The sequence below is a fragment of the Salmo salar genome, chromosome ssa12 (assembly GCF_905237065.1).
Source record: "Salmo salar chromosome ssa12, Ssal_v3.1, whole genome shotgun sequence".
NCBI classification, from domain to species: Eukaryota; Metazoa; Chordata; class Actinopteri; order Salmoniformes; family Salmonidae; genus Salmo; species Salmo salar.
Window position 1 is genome coordinate 32,359,987 of NC_059453.1, and position 23,523 is coordinate 32,383,509.

Here is a 23,523-nt window from a genome sequence, read left to right on the forward strand (position 1 = left end):
ATTTAAACGTTTTTTTTTTTCTCTTCAAATTATCTACAGCCACTGGTCACGTTTTCGATGCTGTAGAATCAGCAACTGTGCTGGTCCAATGAACGTTTTTCGAACGCTGTCTTACACTGTGTATTTTCAACCTAGCCTTGATCCCTTGTAGAAGAAAAAAAAAGTCAAGTTGAGTCTTAAGAGCGAAATGGGTGATATAACTAAAACCGTCTGTACAGTGTCAGAAAGTTATCAAGTCTTAGAATGGAAACGTTCTACAGTCAAAGATATTAAAGAGCTCATTTGACCGTACCTAGAGGAAACAGACAGTCCTTCATATAGTTACGTGTAACTGCACTCCTCTATTCTAGAGCCAGAGATGTACCGTAGGGCCTAGTAGTGTATATAACATCCAGAAGTGGTGATGAGTATGTAAACTTGTCACTCAAGTGTTTCTGCAACGGCATGTTTCGGTGCGAGCGATTGGCGAGGAAACCAGCAAGGACATAGCAGAGTGAAGCGGTTGTAGGTGGGCAGTTAATAACATTCAGATAGTGTGTGTGTGTGCGTGTGCGTGTGTCTCTAAAGCGAGAAAGAACAAGAGGAGCAGGGCAAAAAGCAAACACCCAGTAACATCTACTTTTAAAAGAAACTCAATACGTCAGCATGTCAAAAGGTGCCCAGCCCTGCCGAGATTGTCTGTTGATTGGAGAGTGCAGGGTGGTAACGGGGCACAGGAGCAGTGCTAAGGGTGCCCGCCAGGGTCAAAGGAGCCTGGGAAACGTAGTTCAGAGAAAAACCCAGCTTAGAGAATCTGTCCGGGTTGCACTTTTGGACACTGCAGATACCAGGACGCCATGGCTACTGTCACCATTTAGTTTTTTAGATCCAATTGACACAGCGGAGTAACATTTTCATTTGTGGCGCCAATTCGCGAAGAATGTCTCTCTTCAGGTAATTCCACTTCCCCTTAAAGCAGCTATAGACGTTGCAAGTCAATGGCACCTTTTTTTTATCAAACCAGCTTCTCCGCATCTCTCCTCCTCTCCTTCCTCCTCCGTCAGCGCCCACGAGGGGAGACGTGTGGCGCTGCCTTCCAGTCGAGGCTCTCGCTCCTTGTCCATGAGAGCTCAGAAGGTCCAATATGGGGGAGGACGCTTATGGGCCGTGGCTTAGATCTCCATAAGACACTCCCACTCCTCTCCCTTCACATCTGGCCTCTGTCTGGACTCTGGACACTGAAGGAAAGTGCATACACCAAGTTAGCTTTTAGTGGTCTGGGGGGGCAAGAGTGCACTAGATAGATGGCCGAGGGGCAGGGGCACTGGGCAGCAGCTGGGCAAGGGGAATCAGAGGGTACAGGGGCTATTTGGGAGATCATTGGGGGCACAGTGCAGCTCTTGGAGGGTGGGCTGAGGATTGAGGTGGGCGTTGGGGGAGTCACTAGTCACTTACTTGTCCTCTACGTGGTCGGGGATGGAGTTGGCGGCCAGGGCGGCCCGGTACTGCAGCAGCACGCAGCGCACACTCTTCACAAAGCCCTTGGAGAGAGGAAAGAGGGGGAAGCCAATGTCTGGGTACCCGCTCCGCTCGGGCAGGAAGCTCCGGTAGCTCTTCCTGCGCTTCTTTGGTCGCACCGCCGGCTGGCTACCGCCCCCAGAGTCCGAGGAGGCCCCTCTAACCGACCCAGAGACCACCACGCTCGCCCCGGCCACCTCAGTGGCCGAGACGGCGCCGTCCAAGTTCCGGCTGAGCTCCTGCTGGGAAGTGGCGGTGGTGGAAAGGCTTAGGCCAGAGTCCTCCAGCTCTTCATCCCCGGTGCCCTGGTGCTTGTTGGGGGTGCTGTGGGCAATAAGATCCAAGGGGAGCGTCTCGTCTAGAGGCTCCACTGAGGGAGGCCTGTCCCGGGATGGTCTTGGAGGAGGGCCCCTCTCGGCTAGCTCGTGGAGCTCCAGCCAGGCATCCAGGCGGTGCACCAGGCGCCAGCCGCTGGAGGTGAAGTGCTGCCGGATCTCCTGCTGGAACACCTGTTTGGAAACAGACAAAATAGAGTCATTATGGCTCAATCTCACCGTGATCTGAATCTCAAAGAGTTTCAAGAGCAAAAACAAACAAGCAATATATCATGACAGGTCAACCAATAGAGGCCAAGTCTTTCCTCCGAAGATGGAGAGGGTCAGTTCATGGCTTGAGCGGAGGGAGCTGGTCAGAGGATGGCAGATGGTGATGAGAGGGTCTTTTAGCCCCTGGACTTGTCCTCTTCCATTCGGGGTAACACCCACTAGGATGATGCCTCAGCAGCTCTGGACGTCAAAAGCTCACCAAACCGAGTTCAGAATAGTAGCCAGTCGCCTCACCACCAGCCCTCTGCCTCAGCACTGCTGTATGACTCCATCTCCCATTCCTATTGAGTGTCAGGCAACTCCTCAAATTATGTTCAAAAGATTATGAACTGGCAGCCAGGTGAAACAAAAAAAGCTGTGTCCAGATGCAGTTTTCAAACAAGAACATTTTGCCAGCTGGCAAGCCAAAAAGAGTTAACCTGTCAGTCAATATGTATATAATAAGTGTCCGTTTTTTGGGGGGGATTTTTTGTGTGTTAGTTTCACACAAATACAATCAAATCATAAAATCTACACAAATCAATTTGTATCCCCGACCTCTATGGGAGTCTGCAGCAGCTGGGTCATGGACTGCACCATCTTGATGAGGGCCATCTCGTTGTAGCAGCGGCTGTTCTCATAGCCTTCCTGCAGGCCCCGGTCACTGTCGAAACCTGCCTCATTGTAGTAGGGCTCGTTGACCAGGATCAGGCCTGGGAGAGACACACACAGCACACTCTTTAGATTCTACCAGACCCACAATGAAGCATTGAAGGCCCAGTGCAGTCCAAAAAATGATTGTCGTGCATTTTATATACACAGACTATACAAATTTCCATGACAGACTGACCAGGTGAAAGCTATGATCGCTTAATGATGTCACTTGTTAAATCCACTTCAAATCAGTGCAGATGACGGGGAGGAGACAGGTTAAAGAAGGAATTCTATGCCTTGACACATGGATTGTGTATGTGTGCCATTCAGAGGGTGACTGGGCAAGACAAACGATTGAAGTGCCTTTGAACAGGGTGTGGTAGTAGGTGCCAGGCGTACCGGAAAATTAGTTAATAGACCAATAAGAGAATAACAGCTAGTTTTCCCCTCCCGACTCAGACCACTTCCAGACAGTCCTACACAAAATCTTGCTTGAGAAATTGCTCTTTGCTAAGAAGCTATTGGTTTCTTTTTGACAATTTGAATTGAACACAATCACAGTAAGGTACTTAATTGTTACCCAGAAATGATTTGATATTGAGCTAAATTGGATCATTAAGTTACAAAGGACCCAAATACCTTCGAAATAAAAGACATTCCCACATGAACCCTGTATTCTAGTGTACGGAAAGATTCAAACACTTTTGTTAACCCCAAACACCTTCATGACAATTCACATGTATTCAGCCTTATGAGGATTAACCTGTATAAGCCTATAAGCCTAGTTTGCGATAGCAACAAATCCTATAATTGTCTCCAACATCCTGAGGTGAACATTGCTGATGGTAAGGTGAGGCAGTTTAACCACGACAGTCTTGTCAGAGGGTGATGGTGTGTGACACTCACTGCAGCCGGAGCCGACATGTTAATGAACGGCATGAATAAAACATACACTTCTGCTGCAGGGAAGACAACGGGAGGGGGGGGGGGTGTCCCTACAGGACCCGAACCTGACCTGGTGAAGGACCAAATCAAATCTGTGTGCGTGACTGTAAGAGTAGGTCTAGTGAGGTCAGTTTAGACTCGCCTTGGATGGAGATGAGCACTTGCAGCAGGCTAGACTTGCTGGTCCACCTCTCTGTACCCTGAGGATTGATAAACAGGGAAGGCTGTGTGAGGCACATTTTATACAAACAGATTATAATGTTCAAAATAATATTTTTTTTAAAGTCAAAAAGGGACAGTAATGGGTGGTCTAAGAACAGTCAACGGGAAGGTAAGGGGTGGTCTAAGAACAGTCAAAGGGAAGGTAATGGGTGGTCTAAGAACAGTCAACGGGAAGGTAATGGGTGGTCTAAGAACAGTCAAAGGGAAGGTAATGGGTGGTCTAAGAACAGTCAAAGGGAAGGTAATGGGTGGTCTAAGAACAGTCAACGGGAAGGTAATGGGTGGTCTAAGAACAGTCAACGGGAAGGTAATGGGTGGTCTAAGAACAGTCAAAGGGAAGGTAATGGGTGGTCTAAGAACAGTCAACGGGAAGGTAAGGGGTGGTCTAAGAACAGTCAAAGGGAAGGTAATGGGTGGTCTAAGAACAGTCAAAGGGAAGGTAATGGGTGGTCTAAGAACAGTCAACGGGAAGGTAATGGGTGGTCTAAGAACAGTCAAAGGGAAGGTAAGGGGTGGTCTAAGAACAGTCAAAGGGAAGGTAATGGGTGGTCTAAGAACAGTCAAAGGGAAGGTAAGGGGTGGTCTAAGAACAGTCAAAGGGAAGGTAATGGGTGGTCTAAGAACAGTCAAAGGGAAGGTAATGGGTGGTCTAAGAACAGTCAAAGGGAAGGTAATGGGTGGTCTAAGAACAGTCAAAGGGAAGGTAAGGGGTGGTCTAAGAACAGTCAAAGGGAAGGTAAGGGGTGGTCTAAGAACAGTCAAAGGGAAGGTAAGGGGTGGTCTAAGAACAGTCAAAGGGAAGGTAATGGGTGGTCTAAGAACAGTCAAAGGGAAGGTAATGGGTGGTCTAAGTATTTGACCTAGATACTGTAATTTGTGTGTATGTATTGGTATTGTCCTTGTCTATTAATGTTCTGTATTATGTCATGTTTCATGTTTTGTGTGGACCCCAGGAATCCTAATAAAATACCCAAAATACCAAGTATCACACTTTTTTAGGGAGGGATAAAGGTCTACTTTCACCTTGCCGATCCAGGTGCCCAGCAGGCTGACGCAGACCTTGCCGTTGTCGTAGAGGTTGGGGTTGAGGCGCCCGCTGCACTGTGACAGGTAGCGGAAGAGGGGCGGCACCGACGGGTAAATGTTTGGCAGCTGGATGTCGAAGAGAAACAGGCCGTCCTCGTAAGGGGTGCGCGTGGGCCCCTTGATCAGGGCTGAGAACAGGTCCTATGAAGAGAGAGGGACAGGGTGAAGAAAAAGAGGAGAGGAACGGAGAGCCACTTAAATGTCAACGAGAGTAGCACATGTTCACTATCATCATCATCATCATCATCAGAATTATCACTTATCTTCAAAAATAACAGCATGAAGAGGTTTTTAACTCAAGTGTTTAATGAGTGCAGAGAAACTGGCAGCTCAAAACCGGCGTCACTTTAGCCACTGAAGAGCGGTCTGATGCAATTTAATACTTGGCTGTAATCGACTACATTCGGATCACTTCCAAACGGCTCTCTTCTCAGGTGTCGGTGAGCGTACCATGCGGTCCTCGAAGGTTTTGACCATGATGCCGTCGGGCAGCGAGGTGGCCAGCAGAGCCATCTCCTTCCTCACGGTGCTGAAAAACTTCTTGGCCTCGGCCGGCTGGAACTCCATCTTCTTAAAGGTGTGGGTGTCTGGCAGGAGTCAGATAAATGTTTTGGTATTCCAACAAGGCATTTAGTGGGTATTTGGAAAAGGTCATCTGAAGTAATGGACCAGTGCATTGAAATGTTCGAACAGGGCATTTTTGGGGATATTTAAGTCATGGGGTGTTTTCTTCTCCCAGTACTACTAGTTTAGTGGATGTCTCAGTAACAAACTCAAACAATGACAAGCTAAAAGCACAGTGTTGTGTCCTCACCTGGTGACCACTCCAGCACAGAGAACACCTCTCCCTTGGCACTGGTGAAGGTGACACCAGGCTTGCCACCACTCTGTTGGCACAGGACAGGCGTATCGCTGGGCCACTCTGGTGCCGGTCCTGGGGTCTTCGCCACCTCCTCCTGGAGCCTTTCTTCACCCCCTCTTTCTCCTCCTTCCGTACTCCCACCTCCTCCTGCCCCGCCTCCTCCGGCCTCCACCACTGCCTCCATCCGCTCCTCCTCCACGATGGCCACATTGTCCAGGGTCTTTCTCAGGTTCTCCTGAAGCTTCTTGATGTCATCCAGGAAGCGCTTCTCCTTGGTGGGCTTCTCGGGTGTGATGGCAGTTGTGGCGTTGGTGTTAGTCCCGTTGGCGGAGGGCGCGGCACCAGACGTGGGCGAGGTAGGCGAGCCGCCCGTCCATAGCTGCTCCACGGTCATGTTCTTCAGGCTCTCCAGGATCTTCAGGGCCTCCTTCAGCTCGCGGAAGCCCCGCGGCGTGCCCTCTTTCCCGGGGAGCTTCTCTGCAGCATCACCCCCTCCTGCTCCAGGGGTGGTTCCTCCAGCACCAGCGCCTGGGCTGGCTATAGCCCCAGCTCCCTCCAGGTCCTCTGTGGCGTTAGGGGGCTTGGTGGCGGTGGTGGCCCCTGCTTTGCCGCCCTCCTCAGGAGGGATGATGAAGGGGCTGGGGCCGGTGGGGGCCGGGGTGGCGGTGTCCTCGTTGGCGGGGTGCTGGTCGTCCTCGTTGGTAGTCAGGCCGTTATCAGTCTCCCAGCTGTCGCTCTCGTCCTCCCACTCCTCCGTGGACAGGCCACTGCTGCTCTCCTCCACAGAGTCATAGTCAGTCTCCTCGATCTCAGATTCCACGTTGTACAGGTGCTAGATGGAAGGGGGTTAGAGAACAAACTAAATCATCGCCGCGTTTATAAGCGCTCATTAATAATTACTAACTTTCATTAAGTGCTTTTTGTGTCAATATCAAATGTCATTATAGAATAATACATTTTTAAAAAGGGCAGCAAGCAAGTCATACAGCAGCATGCCATCTGCAACACAAATTCAGATTACACACAATTAGCATGAACAGAAACCTGAGCAAGAAGGTACAGTAGTAGCACACGTCATTGGCATAGTGAACACAGCCAACAAAAACTTAACAGAAACCAACAGAGCCACCGATTAGTGACCACTACAACCTCGCATGCGGACAGAAAAGTTCCGCATGTGGGACAGAAAGACTACAATTACCATGAGTACCTGTGGCAGGACGATGGTCATGGAGTTGTCAGCCCACACCACCTCCACCTTGCTGCTCACGTCCACTCTGAAGACCTGACCTACTGACGTCTGGGCAGAAGATAAAAGACCGGTATGTGAAAATACTCTTTGTACACTATAGTACTGTACTGGATGATATTTCCTTTCAGAGCACGCTTTTAGCAACTATGGTGGATGTGTAACCAGGTCAAAGCACCTGTACAACGTGGACTGGAAAAGAACAATCCAAGAGCCACGGGGAAAACTACTAACATGTCAAGTGACAAAACAAATGACATTTTCGAACTTACATCATTCTCACACTCTGTATTCCGCTCGTTCTCAGAGTTCCCTATCCTGATGACGATATCAGTGGTACGGAAGTGGAAGTCTGGGTGGTCGGCGATGTCGTACACACTAACATCCTCCTCTTCTCCTATGACCTAAACAAACAAAACCGTCACCCATTAGACTGATATCATTCAGCTCAAATGACACTACAAGCCACCCTATATAGTGCACTATTTTTGACCAGAGCAATAGGACCATGGGGCTATTGCTTTGGCCCAGGTAGGGCACTACATGTGGAATAGGTTAACGTGGAATAGAGTCATTTCAGACTGGCCCAAATTCAATTTCTATAGAGCTATGGAATATTTAAAAAAGGTTGTTGTTCCCCCGGGTGACCCACAATGCCCAGCAGACTGACCTCCACGTTGTCGCTGGAGGCGTTGAGTTTGATCCACTTCACGGCACACGTCCTGCCCTTGTGGTCGCCCGACTGGATGACCCCGTACACGCCTGGGTCCGTAGGGGCTTGGGCTGTGTGACACCACACACACACACACACACACACACACACACACACACACACACACACACACAGCTGAAGTTACTTTCTGACCTGAGGCACAAAATGTATCACCAAGGACACCATGTATGAAAGTCAACCTGAGAAATGGCTCCCTCGTTTATTTCCTCCACAGTTACAGAACCAAAATAAACTCTATATTTAAACCATGTTAAATATAGACGATAGAGTAAACATGGTGGTACAGTCAAACAATGGCCTAAATATGAGCTGATCTAATAGCTGATTTACATTACAGGGCTGACCTGAGCCGTACTGTTCTGGCTCTGATATTTTAGTTTTTAGTCCAGCAATTATAGTCAGTGTTTCCCCTATATTCATGTTCGGAAAAAGTTGTTTTTCCCCCTGCGTAAACGTAAACGACTAAAACCACATACAAAGTATGTAGAAAGGATACTGGTGCTATATACAGTATACATACTTCAATATTTTATTACGTTACAGCCTTATTCTAAAATATTTTTTCCCCCTCATCGGTCTACACACAATACTCCATAATGACAAAGGAAAAACATGTTGAGAAATGTTAGCAAAAATGTTTTCAATAATTATGAAATGATAACATTTAGTTAAGTATTCAGACCCTTTTTACTCAGTACTTTGTTGAAGCACCTTTGGCAGCGATTAAGGCTTCGAGTCTTCTTGGGTATGACGCTACAAGCTTGGCAAACCTGTATTTGAGGAATTTCTCCCATTCTTCTCCGCAGATCGTCTCAAGCTCTGTCAGGTTGGATGGGGAGTGCCACCTCACAGCTATGTTCAGGTCTCTCCAGAGATGTTCGATCGGGTTCAAGTCCGGGCTCTGGCTGGGCCACTCAAGGACATTCAGAGACTTGTCCCGAAGCCACTCCTGCGTTGTCTTGGCTGTGGGCTTAGGGTCGTTGTCTTGTTGGAAGGTGAACCTTCGCCCCAGTCTGAGGTCCTGAGCGCTCTGGAGCAGGTTTTCATCAAGGCTCTCTGTACTTCGTTCATCTTTCCCTCGATCCTGACTAGTCTCCCAGTTCCTGCCGCTGAAAAACATTCCCACAACATGATGCTGCCACCACCATGCTTCACCGTAGGGATGGTGCCAGGTTTCCTACAGATGTGATGCTTGGCATTCAGGCCAAAGAGTTCAATCTTGGATTCATCAGACCAGAGAATGTTGTTTCCTAAAGTCCTTTAGGTGCCTTTTGGCAAACTCCAAGTGGGCTTTCTTGCCTTTTACTGAGGAGTGGCTTCTGTCTGACCACTCTACCATAAAAGGCCTGATTTGTGGAGTGCTGCAGAGATGGTTGTCCTTCTGGAAGGTTCTCCCATATCCACAGAGGAACTCTGGAGCTCTGTCAGAGTGACCATCGTGTTCTTGGCCAACTCCCTGACCAAAGCACCTCTCCCCCGATTACTCAGTTTGGCCGTGAGGCCAGCTCTAGGAAGAGTCTTGGTGGATCCAAACTTCTTCAATTTAAGGATGATGGAGTCCAATGTGTTCTTGGAGACCTTCAATGCTGCAGACATTTTTTGGTACCCTTCCACAGATCTGTGCCTCGACAATCCTGCCTCTGAGCTATACGGACAATTCGATCGACCTCACGGCTTGGTTTCTGCTCTGACATGCACCGTCAACTGTGGGACCTTATATAGACAGGTGTGTGCCTTTCCAAATCATATCCAATCAATTGAATTTCCCACAGGTGGGCTCCAAGTTGTAGAAACATCTCAAGGATGATCGATAGAAAAAGGAGGCACCTGAGTCTCAGGGCAAAGGGTCTGAATACTTATGTAAATAAGGTATCACTGATGAGGTATCATCATTCATTGACTACAGCTCAGCGTTCAACAGCATAGTACCCTCAAAGCTCATCACTAAGCTACGGGCCCCGGGACTAAACACCTCCCTCTGCAACTGGATCCTGGACTTCCTGACGGGCCGCCCCCAGGTGGTGAGGGTAGGTAGTGGAGCAGGTTGAGAGCTTCAAGTTCCTTGGAGTCCACATCAAAACTAGAATGGTCCAAACACACCAAGACAGTCGTGAAGAGGGCACGACAAAGCCTATTCCCCCTCAGGAAACAAAAAAAGATTTGGCATGGGTCCTCAGATCCTCAAAAGGTTCTACAGCTCCAACATCGAGAGCATCCTGACTGGTTGCATCACTGCCTGGTACGACAACTGCTCGGCCTCCGACCGCAAGGCACTACAGAGGGTAGTGTGTACGGCCCAGTACAACACTGGGGCTAAACTGCCTGCCATCCAGGACCTCTACACCAGGCGGTGTCAGAGGAAGGCCCTAAAAATTGTCAAAGACCCCAGCCACAGACTGTTTTCTCTACTACCGCATGGCAAGCGGTACCGGAGCGCCAAGTCTAGGACCAAAAGGCTTCTCAACAGTTTTTACCCCCAAGCCATAAGACTCCTGAACAGGTAATCAAATGGCTACCCGGACTATTTGCATTGTGTGCCCCCCCCCAACCAACCAACCCCTCTTTTACGTTACTGCTACTCTGTTCATCATATATGCATAGTCACTTTAACCATATCTACATACTACCTCAATTAGCCTGACTAACCGGCGCCTGTATATAGCCTCGCTACTGTTATTTTTCACTGTATTTTTCACTATTGTTTTTATTTCTTTACTTATCTATTGTTCACCTAATACAATTTTTTTTTTTACTTAAATTGCACTATTGGTTAGAGCCTGTAAGTAAGGATTTCACTGTAAGGTCTACTTCACCTGTTGTATTCGGCGCACGTGACAAACTTTGATTTGATTTCTGTTTATTATTTTAAATACATTTGCAAAAATGTCTAAAAACCTGTTTTTGCTTTGTCATTATGGGGTATTGTGTGTTTTAATACATTTTAGAATAATGCTATAACGTAACAAAATGTGGAAAAAGTCAAGGGGTCTGAATACGAGCGGGAAGTGCGCTAGCTACTTACGTCGTTTGTCGACAACAAAGTCTCCGGGGCAGAACTCGTGGTTGTCCAGGTGCTGGATGGGGATGAGGTCATTGGAGCGGATGAGGGTCTCCATACGGCCATCTTTCCAGAGGACGTCGGCCGAGGTCTTGGTGGACACAACCTCTACCGCCACCCTGGCGGTTAAAAAACAGGGAGATGGCAGATATTACAACTAGTGACTAACTAATACTGGAATTCGTCTTCACTGACAAGGCCTAACAATTTCACTAAGTTGTTTTGGTTAAGAGTGGAAAATGCCTATAGGTTACACAATGGAAAGTTAAACTGCAGTGTGCAGCAGTGTGAATCAAAGATATCGCGCGGTGCCGAATCTAATCTCCTCCGCCTTGCATCCTCCGTCACTGTCTCCCTCCAGCCATAATATCCATCTCATGTCATGTCTTTTCTTTAAATCACTCTCTCCTCTACCTCAATTCAATCCCCCACTGGAATTCAGCCACTCTCCCCATGCTCTGCCTCTTAACTTCAGTCACTACCTCCCCCTTGCCGTTGTATCCCCCCCCATCAGTCTTCCTCTCGCTCTCTCCCCCTGCAACGCAATCTCATTTCCCCCCCCTCCCCTTGATCTCCCTGGCTCTTTTACCCTCTCCATCACCCTTTCCCTGTCTGTCTCTTTCAATCAGAGGACCTGGATGTTATCTGGGCACACCTAAGCACATGCTACATGATTTATCAGCTGCCAGCTATATTTAAGCATCAGATCTGATCTACAGGGCAGCTTAAAAGGGGGGAAATGACAGCCTTGGGCAGCGTCTGAAATGGCATCCTATTGCCTATGTAATGCACTACTTTTAACCAAGGCTCTGGTCAAAAGTAGTGCACTATATAGGAAATATCGGATATGCAGCCTTGGAAAACCTGCCGCTTTTGAATGGCGCCTGGTAGAAATTGAAGTACTTGAATTCTGCAATGTCTTGAGAAAAGGTTACGACATCAACCCAAACGCCAACCTATTTGGAAACGCCAAACTAATGGTGCATAGCTAATTGTTGGTACCGCCGTGCTTTTAATAAAGGAACTTAACTATTGGGTTTTCAGTCAGAACGACAAGGAGAACGAGTGCGGTAGTGAGCGTATTCATTTTCACAACGCACCAATACTACTAGATTTATGCAAGTATAACCTGTGGATTGTTATTGGTACTAAATTCAGATTGATACTAGTACTGGATTGGCACTAGATTAGTACTAGGCCTAGTAGTACCATATCGGCCATAGAGTGGTACTAGTACTGGATTGGTGCTAGGTTCAAGATTTGAAGACAAGGCCAGGTCACACTGTCACTAGCAGCAGCCACACAGCGTTATAACACCCAGGGTCATTAGTGTACATCTGCTCTGGGAAATCAGCCTGAAATCGATCCCCGTAGTTAGTAACAAGCCATCAGAAGGTTCGTAAGGAGGAGAGGACATTTTCTAGGAGACAAGATGTTGGATCGATGAACACTGGTCCGTTTGGCTGAGGAGTGGGTGTAAGGTGACCCGCTCTGTGTGTATACGTCCCAAATAGAATTGGCACCCTATTCCCTTTTTGACAAAAGTAGTGCACTACTATAGGGAATAGGGTGCCATTTCGGATGCAGAATCTGTCTCTGGCCTTAGACGGAGGATAATGATGTGATTGTCTATCTGTACAAGGCTGGGAGGCATGAGAAGCTGGGAGAGGCACAATGTGTCCTTGAGAAAGGCACTTCACCCTTATTTTCTCCTGGGGCGCCGTACTCATATGCATGTGACAAAAAATAAATAAAAGTGACACTGGGTTCAAGGATGCAGCATTTTTGCCAGTGGGTAGCTGAATTCTGGCCAGTAAGCTATTGATCATCCTTAACACGTGCCAAGGAGAGAAGGAGATGGCCAGGGAAGGGACATCTCCTGAATGGAGAGAGAAAAATGGAGGGAGGGTGCAAGAGAGGGAGGAATAGCTGAAGTTCTGAAAGGGAGGGCGTGAGGGAGAGAAGGCAGAAAGAAAGAGGGGAGAGGACTAAAGTGTGGCCTAGGCTGTGACCTTGCCTGCTACATTTGTAGTCATTTCTATACATTTGTAGTCCGCTACATTTGTAGGTCACATGGCATACTATGAATACAAATTGTTTTGATTGACAACTGGCTCACCTGTCGCCGGGCTTGAACTCGCGGGAGAACTTGGTCCTTTTTTTCTTGTGCTTCCTCTTCAGGTTGCGGATGGACAGCGGGATGCTCTTCTTCCTGTTCAAGCCCCCCAGACCCCCGCTCTGCGACGACGCAGTGCTGCTCGCCGACGACGTCAGCGACAACGTGTCGTCCGTGTCCTCCGCCCCCGCCTCGTCGTCTGCGTCCTGCTCCGCGGGCTCGGGCCATGGGTCAGAGGGGGGAGGGCACAGGGGCGAGGGCTGGAGGGTGTGGTTGGGGCCGTTGTTGGGGTGATGAGGGCGAGGGAGGGCGGTGTGGTCGGTGGAGTCTGGGTGGGTGTTGTCAGGCTTGAGGTCACCTGGGTGTGGGGAGGGGGACGAAATGGTTGATTGTCGTTGAGTTGGTTTTACATGTAAAATTGACTAGTGGTACAGTATATGCAGTGACTTGGGATTGACCTAAGCATGAAGAATAGATTTTAATTGTGGGGCGAACTACCCTGCACAAGGTGTGCTGTTATCAGATGGGCACTCAGGAGTAGACTGTATTGAGACAGAAATGATTCTAAAATATAAAACAATTGAGCTCGTCATCAGTTTTAAGTGAGGATATCTGCCAAAAAATGACAAGGAAAAATGTCTGATGAAGTAGTATAAATAAAAGCAGCATGTACCGTCAAGGCTGTCCGTGTTGTCGGTAGAGTGCTGGTTGGCACCTTGCGTGTCTGCATTTTCACTGGTCTTCTTCCCTAACAACTCCTTCTTGAACATTCTTTTCAACTGCAGGAAGGACATTGTCATAGGACACTGATATAATACGAAACACGGCAAAAATATACAGTTGTTAGTGCATGCATTGAGGGAAGAAAATTGGATACATGGAGTATCTGTGCAAACAGAGGCAACATTGTGATCAATTGTTTCACACACACCTTCCTGGCTACGGGGTCCTCTGGGAGTCCGGGGGCCCCGTCGGGCCACTCACAGGTGATGTGTGTGGTGTCTCCATTGGCTGGGAACACGTACAGGGCCCTCTCCCCCAGCTGCCTCTGGGTGTGGTCATAGTAGCCCAGACGCTTCACTCTGGATCAGAACAAACACATGTAGGGGGAGCATGTTATTAGAAGGATTATAGACGTAAAATAATGGGTGTGTGTTAGGGATGAATATCTCTCCATCTAGATACATGGGCTCTGATACGATGCACTAACATCTGTTGCATGAACACATTCATTTTCTATTCTAAATTAAAATTGTATACTGAGCTGGATCCTTCAAAGCTGACTTCTTGTAGCCGAATGGCCCTTTGTGTGTGTGTGTGTAGGCACTTGAGCCACTAGCAGATTCCCCATCACCCACTGATCATTTCGGCAGATATTTGAACTTTTGCTAGTAATATGTCAATATTTATCTGCAGAAATGACCAATCAACCCTTGAAGTATCAAAAAAAATATGATGAAAAAATATTTTTGACTATTCAAACGTGTTGAATAACAGATTCACAACATGGAACAACAGATAGTCCCCAAAACAAGTTTGTTCTGAAGTGTCTGTCCTACATTGGAGATATAAGAAAGATGAGGTAACATTTGTTATTTTTTGTACATGTATTTAACCCCTTATTTTTGGCACAACAGTCTACGCCCCATCTAAGCCAAAAAAAATTACAAATTGTATTTGGCCTTACTGCTATTAGACCATAAACACATTATTTTTGTCACTAAACATTCTCCATATATAATTTCATACATTTTTTTCAAACCTGGGGACCTTAAGACTAGTCATGTGAGGCCTCTGGGCGTCTTAGAGCAAAACAACCAACAAAACAACCGAAAGCAGAGTCTCAGCTTTCCACAGAGGGGTCATATTAGTATGGAGCCCAAACTGTTGGGACACTACAGATAGAACTCGACAGATGGGCTGAACTGACTTCAGATGTGTCCCAAGACGCTTGTGGGAGTCGTCGAGCAAACCGTTCGGACACTACAGATGATTTTGTGAGAACACCGATTTTCGGAAGTCTCAGGGTTTGACAAACATCGCTCTAACTCTCAACGTTCACCGCAGATGCGGAAGTGCAACATAGGTACAGTTGAAGACATTAAAACTTGTTTTTCAACCACTCCACAAATTTCTTGTTAACAAACTATAGTTTTGGCAAGTCGGTTAGGACATCTACTTTGTGCATGACACAAGTAATTTTTCCAACAATTGTTTACAGAGATTATTTCACTTATAATTCACTGTTCACAATTCCAGTGGGTCAGAAGTTTATATACACTAAGTAGACTGTGCCTTTAAACAGCTTGGAAAATTCCAGAAAATGATGTCATGGCTTTAGAAGCTTCTGATAGGCATTTTTGACATAATTTGAGTCAATTGGAGGTGTACCTGTGGATGTACTTCAAGGCCTACCTTCAAACTCAGTGCCTCTTTGCTTGACATCATGGGAAAATCAAAAGAAATCAGCCAAGAACTCAGAAAAAGATGTGTAGACCTCCACAAGTCTGGTTCATCCTTGGGAGCAATTTTCAAAACGCCTGAATGTACCACATTCATCTGTACAAACAATAGTACGCAAGTATAAACACCATGGGACCACACAGCCGTCCTACCGCTTAGGAAGGAGACGCATTCTGTCTCCTAGAGATGAATGTACTTTGGTGCGAAAAGTGCAAATCAATCCCAGAACAACAGCAAAGGACCTTGTGAAGATGCTGGAAGAAACAGGTACAAAAAGTATCTATATCCACAGTAAAACGAGTCCTATATCGAGAACCTGAAAGGCCGCTCAGCAAGGAAGAAGCCACTGCTCCAAAACTGCCATAAAAAAACAGACTACAGTTTGCAACTGCACATGGGGACAAAGATCGTACTTTTTGGAGAAATATCCTCTGGTCTGATGAAACAAAAATAGAACTGTTTGGCCATAATAACCATCGTTATGTTTGGAGGAAAAATGGGGAGGCTTGCAAGCCAAAGAACACCATCCCAACCGTGAAGCACAGGGGTGGCAGCATCATGTTGTGGGGGTGCTTTGCTGCAGGAGGGACTGGTGCACTTCACAAAATAGGTGGCATCATGAGGAAAGAAAATGATGTGGATATATTGAAGCAACATCTCAAGACATCAGTCAGGAAGATAATGCTTGGTCGCAAATGGGTCTTCCAAATGGACAATGACCCCAAGCATACTTCCAAAGTTGTGGAAAAATGGCTTAAGGACAACAAAGTCAAGGTATTGGCGTGGCCATCACAAAGCCCTGACCTCATTCCTATAGAAAATTTGTGGGCAGAACTGAAAAAGCATGTGCGAGCAAGGAGACCTACAAACCTGACTCAGTTACACCATCTCTGTCAGGAGGAATGGGCCAAAATTCACCCAATTTATTGTGGGAAGCTCGTGGAAGGCTACCCGAAACGTTTGACCCAAGTTAAACAATTTAAAGGCAATGCTACCAAATACGAATTGAGTGCATGTAAACTCCTGACCCACTGGGAATGTGATGAAAGAAAAAAAAGCTGAAATAAATCATTCTCTACTATTATTCTGACATTTCACATTCTTAAAATAAAGTGCTGATCCTAATTGACCTAAGACAGGGAATTTGTACTAGGATTAAATGTCAGAAATCGTGAAAAACTGAGTTTAAATGTATTTGGCGAAGGTGTATGTAAACTTCCCACTTCAACTGTAGCTGCAGTGGATTGAGTGGCATCCAACTCCAGATTAAATTGACAGATTTTTAAATGGGGATACTTTCATTATGCTAATTCAATTTTCCTCAGGGGCGTAGGACATTGACTTTAAGAGGGTTAATATAGAACAGCTTTGGATTTCACCCGTCTCAAATGCTAATGGTTCTGACCGTTTGAAACTTTGAGGAGACCTGCTCTTTCTCCAGCTACGACCATAGGCTTTACAGTGCAGCTTGCAAAAATGACTGCGGTCCTTCTTATAAAGTGACAACTTCACCATCTCCATGTAAGCATCCAATTAAGACATGCAGGTGTGAGTGAGAGATGTGATTGTGAGGTGTGTATATAATGTGTGGACCAGATCACTAGAAATAGACTGTCCATACACTGCATATCTATGATGGAGAACTGCAGCCTCTATGTTCCCCAGTGTGGATGGCTGGGTGAGTCAATGAATGCTGGGCTCTAGTGCGACCATGTTACTCACATACGCGCCCCAAAAATATTTTGCTGTGCGAGCTGGAATTTTAATTTAGGAGTACCAGTGCGCCTAGAAAAATTAAGGATTCAAATATTTTTCTTTATGCTCCTAAATTTCTTTGTGTGCGCCTACATTTTTCAACTTAGGCGCTCACGGGCTCTTTGTAAAAAAAATAAGAAGGTCAGCGTACAGCCTTGTAACAGACAGACAGTAGAGTACCTGCAGAGGTTCTCCTGTGAGATGGTGGATGGAGGGGGGTAGACGCTGTCCGTGCCCTTGGGGGAGTAACTCTTGGTGATCCACGTCACCTTCAGCTCTGCCACCTGGACCTGGGGGGGGTCACATGACACAAAGAACCATTTAGAGCAGTGACATCACACGTACTGAAGTAGAAAAACCTATTATTAGGTGGTAAGGTGATGTGGTCAGTAAAAACCAGGAAAAACTCAGATTTCCCAAGTTGTTAACCTGTGAATAATGCACGACTAGAAATACGTAAATTGCCATCATCATACCTCTTCGACCACCACCCTGAACTTGATCTTCTTGCGGAGTACGGGCTTGACCCCGGAGAGCCACTGGACATTGGAGAAGACTTTGGCCGGCCCGATCAGCACCTGGCCTGGGTAGAAACCGTAGGCCTCTTCGAAGAACAGACCCTACCAACCAGGGAGGAGATGCATATTACTAACACACAGAGGCAGTTTCCCTAACCCAGTCCATGGAGAATCTAAAAAGATCTGGAAGATATCCTGCTGCTCATTGGTCATGTCAACAAATGACAGGAGAACATAGCTAGTACTTAACAACCTTCAGTGTTTTTTAAAGTTTTTTTAATAGTTGACTACGTAGAAACGGTTGTATTGTTTCTGAAATAACAGCCAAAGTGAACAGGAGTAATACCTAGGTACTCCCAGTCAAAGCACAACAGTTTCTGATTAATATTGGACGCACGCAACCTGCTGCCTTAAACAAGATTAGGGTCGATTCCATTTAAACTCAATTATCTAAAATCGGTTTCCTAAATTGACCCAGCTCAAATGGAATTGACCCCCAGCCCTGTTACAAAGTATAACACATCTACCTCTGGTCAATAAGGAGGAATAGGAAGCTCAAGGCTGTGAGTAAGTTCATTTCATATTGCTTCCACCCAGCCGGCCTTATCCGGTCAGTGAAGTGCAGTGGACGAGGGCAGACGGCTACGTTTTCACACAAAAACATTTCACCTACCGAGTCACTGACGTGTGGACAGACGTCGTACAGCTTGGCGCCGTCCTCCACATTCATGGAACACCTGCAGGAGTAGAGGGAGAAGTTGAGCTAAGCTTGAAGCAGACATATAGATGTAAATTAAACAGTTTTGAAATTACACTCATACTGGGACAGATTCTGTACCTGGCTCCATTGGACAGCTTGAGGATGATGTGGTTGGTCAGGTTGTACACCTTCCCCAGCCAGAAGTCGTAGGCTATGTAGTCCCCATACATGAAAGACTAGCAGGGAACACGCATGAAACAAATGATTGTAAAAGAGACATTGACGTGGTACATTTCCAGTAGCAGTCAAAAGTTTGGACACACCTACTCATTTGAGGGTTTTTGTTTTTACTATTTTCTATATTGTAGAATAATAGTGAAGACCTCAAAACTATTAAGTAACACATATGGAATCATATACTAACCAAAAAAAAGTGTTACACATATGAAAATATATTTTATATTTGAGATTCTTCAATGTAGCCACCCTTTGCCTTGACAGCTTTGCACACTCTTGGCATTCTCTCAACCAGCTTCATGAGGTAGTCACCTGGAATGCATTTCAATTAACAGGTGTGCCTTGTTAAAAGTTAATTTGTGGAATTTCTCTCCTTCTTAATACGTTTGAGCCAATCAGTTGTGTTGTGACAAGGTAGGGGTGTTCACAGAAGATAGCCCTATTTGGTAAAAGACCAAGTACATATCGCCTAGTTAAATAAATATTAAATCTAAAATAAAATATTAAGGCAAGAACAGCTCAAATAAGCAAAGGGAAACGACCGTCTATCATTACTTAAAGACATGAAGGTCAGTCAATCTGGGAAAAAAAGTGCAGTCACAAAAACCATCAAGCGCTATGATGAAACTGGCTCTCATGAGGACCGCCACAGGAAAGGAAGACCCAGAGTTACCTCTGCTGCAGAGGATAAGTTCATTAGAGTTACCAGCCTCAGAAATTGCAGCCCAAATAAATGCTTCAGAGTTCAAGTAACAGACACATCTCAACATCAACTGTTCAGAGGAGACTGCGTGAATCAGGCCTTCATGGTCGAATTGCTGCAAAGAAACCACTACTAAAGGACACCAATAAGAAGAAAGAGACTTCCTTGGGCCAAGAAACAGGAGAAATGGACATTAGACCAGTAGAAATCTGTCCTTTGGTCTAATGAGACCAAATTTGAGATTTTTGGTTCCAACCGCCGTGTCTTTGTGAGACGCAGAGTAGGTGAACAGATGATCTCGGCATGTATGGTTCCCACCGTGAAGCATGGAGGAGGAGGTGTGATGGTGCTTTGCTGGTGACACTGTCAGGGATTTATTTAGAATTCAAGGCACACTTAACCAACATGGCTACCACACCATCCCCTCTAGTTTGCACTTAGTGGGACCATCACTTGTTTTTCAACAGGACAAATGACCCAACACACCTCCAAGCCATATAAGGGCTATTTGACCAAGAAGGAGAGTGATGGAGTGCTGCATCAGATGACTTGGCCTCCACAATCCCCTGACCTAAACCAAATTGAGATGGTTTGGGATGAGTCGAAATGCAGAGTGAAGGAAAAGCAGCCAACAACTGCTCAGCATATGGGGGAACTCTTTAAAGACTGTTGGAAAAGCTTTCCAGGTGAAGCTGGTTGAGAGAATGCCAAGAGTGTGCAAAGCTGTCATCAAGGCAAAGGGTGGCTATTTGAAGAATCTCAGATACTCGAGAAGGACAAGACAATTGAATAGCCTAATTGTATTTATATATAAGCAAATGCTTAATTAAAATATAAATCCTAACAAAATAATAAATTATTTTGATAAATCACATGTGGAAATGTTTCCATCTTGCAACTCCTCTGTGGACAGTGTGGTCAAGTGAATACTGTGTCCATCTCTGTTTTTTCTTACCCAGATGTGATGTAGGTCTTTACTGTTGACGGGATACAGGACACAGTTGGTCCCCACTAGTTTTACAGCACACTCTATGTCGATGTTGGTCACGATGCCACACTGGTTGTCCTGGAAACCACAAACAAGACAAGGTTTACCATATCAACATCCCCATGACACTATCCAAAAACAACGCACCGACACACATTCGGTGCGTTTTAATTTCAGTTTTCTATCACTAGTCAACTCAAATACCACCTGGGGACAGGTGTTGAACATTAGCATAAGCTACACATACGCTAAAATGTTTACTCAATATATCAGTGTGCTTGCGTCAATCCCCATCTTAAAGAGGGCATGTACGCGCTTTCTGATAAAAGGCACGTTAGTACAATCTACATAAAAACACTGCAGCCTGTACAGTCATCCTGTGTTGGTACGCCAGTCATGTAGGGTGTCATCAGCTAACACAGTGTAGTGATACGACAGGAGAGGGAGCTCGGCTTACGTTAGAATTCATCCGCCGCACAATGTCTCGGATAACGATGGATCGATCTACAAGTTTCAGCTGCAACAGAGGGTGGAGAAAAGAGAGAGGGGGGTTGAGATGAGAACATCATAAAGTACATAGACAAGAGCGACAACTGAAGTAGTCTAATTTCAGCTGTCATTTTAGCATCTTGGTGGCAGCTGGAATGCCATCCGGTTACCGACCAAATCGTCTCATCTGACCCCAGTCTTATGACTGCTGCCTGATACCAGTAGTGATAACGCAGCAGTGAGGTAGGCTGTGCTAAAGTCAGCCTCTTCCAAATCACAATAAGCAGTAGTGCCTGTAGGGTGCTGCACATAATCCCACCAATACCAAAAAATTATGTACATAACACCTTTGATGAGAGTGCCTTCGGAAAGTATTCAGACCTCTTGACTTTTTCCACATTTTGTTACGTTACAGACATTCTAAAATTGATAAGTGTTTTTTTACCCTCATCAATCTACACACAAAACCCCATAATGACAAAGCAAAAACAGATTTAAAAAAAAATAAATACACTGCTCAAAAAAATAAAGTGAACACTTAAACAACACATCCTAGATCTGAATGAATGAAATAATCTTATTAAATACTTTTTTCTTTACATAGTTGAATGTGCTGACAACAAAATCACACAAAAATAATCAATGGAAATCCAATTTATCAACCCATGGAGGTCTGGATTTGGAGTCACACTCAAAATTAAAGTGGAAAACCACACTACAGGCTGATCCAACTTTGATGTAATGTCCTTAAAACAAGTCAAAATGAGGCTCAGTAGTGTGTGTGGCCTCCACGTGCCTGTATGATCTCCCTACAATGCCTGGGCATGCTCCTGATGAGGTGGCGGATGGTCTCCTGAGGGATCTCCTCCCAGACCTGGACTAAAGCATCCGCCAACTCCTGGACAGTCTGTGGTGCAACGTGGCGTTGGTGGATGGAGCGAGACATTATGTCCCAGATGTGCTCAATTGGATTCAGGTCTGGGGAACGGGCGGGCCACCGCCAGCATTCAAAAGTGACCAAAACATCAGCCAGGAAGCATAGGAACTGAGAAGTGGTCTGTGGTCACCAGCTGCAGAACCACTCCTTTATTGGGGGTGTCTTGCTTATTGCCTATAATTCCCACCTGTTGTCTATTCCATTTGCACAACAGCATGTGAAATTTATTGTCAATCAGTGTTGCTTCCTAAGTAGACAGTTTGATTTCACAGAAGTGTGATTGACTTGGAGTTACATTGTGTTGTTTAAGTGTTCCCTTTATTTTTTTGAGCAGTATATATTTAAAAAAAAAAATATATATATATTTTTTAAATATATAAAATAGTATTCAGACCCTTTACTCAGTACTTTGTTAAAGCACCCCTGGCAGGGATTACAGCTTTGAGTCTTCTTGGGTATGACCCTTCAAGCTTGACACAACTGTATTTGGGGAGATTCTCCCATTCTTCTCTACATATCCTCTCAAGCTCCGTCAGGTTCGATGGGGAGCATTGCTGCACAGCTATTTTAAGTACTCTCCAGAGACGTTCGATCAGGTTCAAGTCCGAGCTCTGGCTGGGCCACTCTAGGACATTGAGACTTGTCCCGAAGATACTCCTGCGTTGTCTTGCCTGTGTGCTTAGGGTTGTTTTCCTGTTGGAAGGTGAAGCTTCACCCCAGTCTGAGGTCCTGAGCGCCATGGAGCAGGTTTTCATCAAGGATCTCTCTGTACTTTGCTCTGTTCATCTTTCCTTCGATCCTGACTTGTCTCCCAGTCCCAGCTGCTGAAAAACATACCCACAGCATGATGCTGCCACCACCATGCTTCACTGTAGGGATGGTGCCAGGTTTCCTCCAGACGTGATACTTGGCATTCAGGCCAAAGAGTTCAATCTGGGTTTCATCAGACCAGAGAATCCCGTTTCTCACAGTCAGTCTCTTTTTGCCTTTTGGCAAACTCCAAGTGGGCTATCATGTGCCTTTTACTGAGTAGTGGCTTCTGTCTGGCCACTACCATAAAAGGCCTGATTTGTGGAGTGCTGCAGAGATGGTTGTCCTTCTGGAAGTTTCTCCCATATCCACAGAGGAACTCTAGAGCTCTGTCAGAGTGACCATCGGGCTCTTGGTCACCATAGACAGTCGATTGCCTTTCCAAATCAAGTTGTAGGAACATCAAGGATGATCAATGGAAACAAGATATACCTGAGCTCAGTTTCGAGTCTCATTGCAAAGGGTCTGAATACTTATGTACATAAGGTATGTTTTTTCTTTTTAATAACATGGCTAAAATTTCTAAAACCGTTTTTCACTTTGTCATTATGGGGATTGTTGATGATTTCTTTTTATTTAATCCATTTTAGAATAAGGCTTTAACGTAACAAAACGGTGAAAAAGTCAAGGAGTTTGAATACTTTCCAAAGGCACTGTATATAGTATAAGGTACATAAGTCTCGACTTTAAACGCAACTTCCCCCTGCCTGGTCGCTCTCATCCGAATGACAAGGTCATACAGCAATGATGCGGTCTGTAGACGATGCACCGAGTTTATTCAGGGATCTCTGGGGAAGCGGGAATAAGAGCATTTGAGTAGAAGATCAACAATTGGATGTCAGAGGGTACAATTCAGTCTCACTCTCGCCACAGAAACACACAGAACTGAGAAAATACTGTTGGAATGATGCCTTTGT

General features: G+C 45.9%; 1 protein-coding gene across 2 annotated transcripts in view; it reads right to left on the minus strand.

The window, feature by feature from the left end:
• Positions 1-23,523, minus strand: part of LOC106564911 ((E3-independent) E2 ubiquitin-conjugating enzyme UBE2O) — a 48,490-nt gene continuing 24,967 nt past the window's right edge. Inside the window, exons 2-21 of one of the 2 annotated variants that reach the window (XM_014131417.2) lie at positions 20,828-20,887; positions 20,338-20,448; positions 18,581-18,678; positions 18,416-18,479; positions 17,701-17,844; positions 17,405-17,514; positions 13,938-14,088; positions 13,680-13,785; positions 13,010-13,364; positions 10,855-11,009; positions 7,770-7,882; positions 7,372-7,503; positions 7,052-7,150; positions 5,803-6,682; positions 5,439-5,575; positions 4,926-5,129; positions 3,823-3,880; positions 2,640-2,794; positions 1,435-2,006; positions 1-1,217 (exon numbers count right to left, since the gene is read on the minus strand). In XM_014131417.2, the coding sequence (XP_013986892.1) occupies positions 1,187-1,217; positions 1,435-2,006; positions 2,640-2,794; positions 3,823-3,880; positions 4,926-5,129; positions 5,439-5,575; positions 5,803-6,682; positions 7,052-7,150; positions 7,372-7,503; positions 7,770-7,882; positions 10,855-11,009; positions 13,010-13,364; positions 13,680-13,785; positions 13,938-14,088; positions 17,405-17,514; positions 17,701-17,844; positions 18,416-18,479; positions 18,581-18,678; positions 20,338-20,448; positions 20,828-20,887 (3,735 nt within the window). In that variant the 3' untranslated portion in view covers positions 1-1,186. Of the gene's footprint in view, positions 2,007-2,639; positions 2,795-3,822; positions 3,881-4,925; positions 5,130-5,438; positions 5,576-5,802; positions 6,683-7,051; positions 7,151-7,371; positions 7,504-7,769; positions 7,883-10,854; positions 11,010-13,009; positions 13,365-13,679; positions 13,786-13,937; positions 14,089-17,404; positions 17,515-17,700; positions 17,845-18,415; positions 18,480-18,580; positions 18,679-20,337; positions 20,449-20,827; positions 20,888-23,523 lie in introns of both variants that reach the window. The other variant, XM_045691267.1, reaches the window with a different exon arrangement.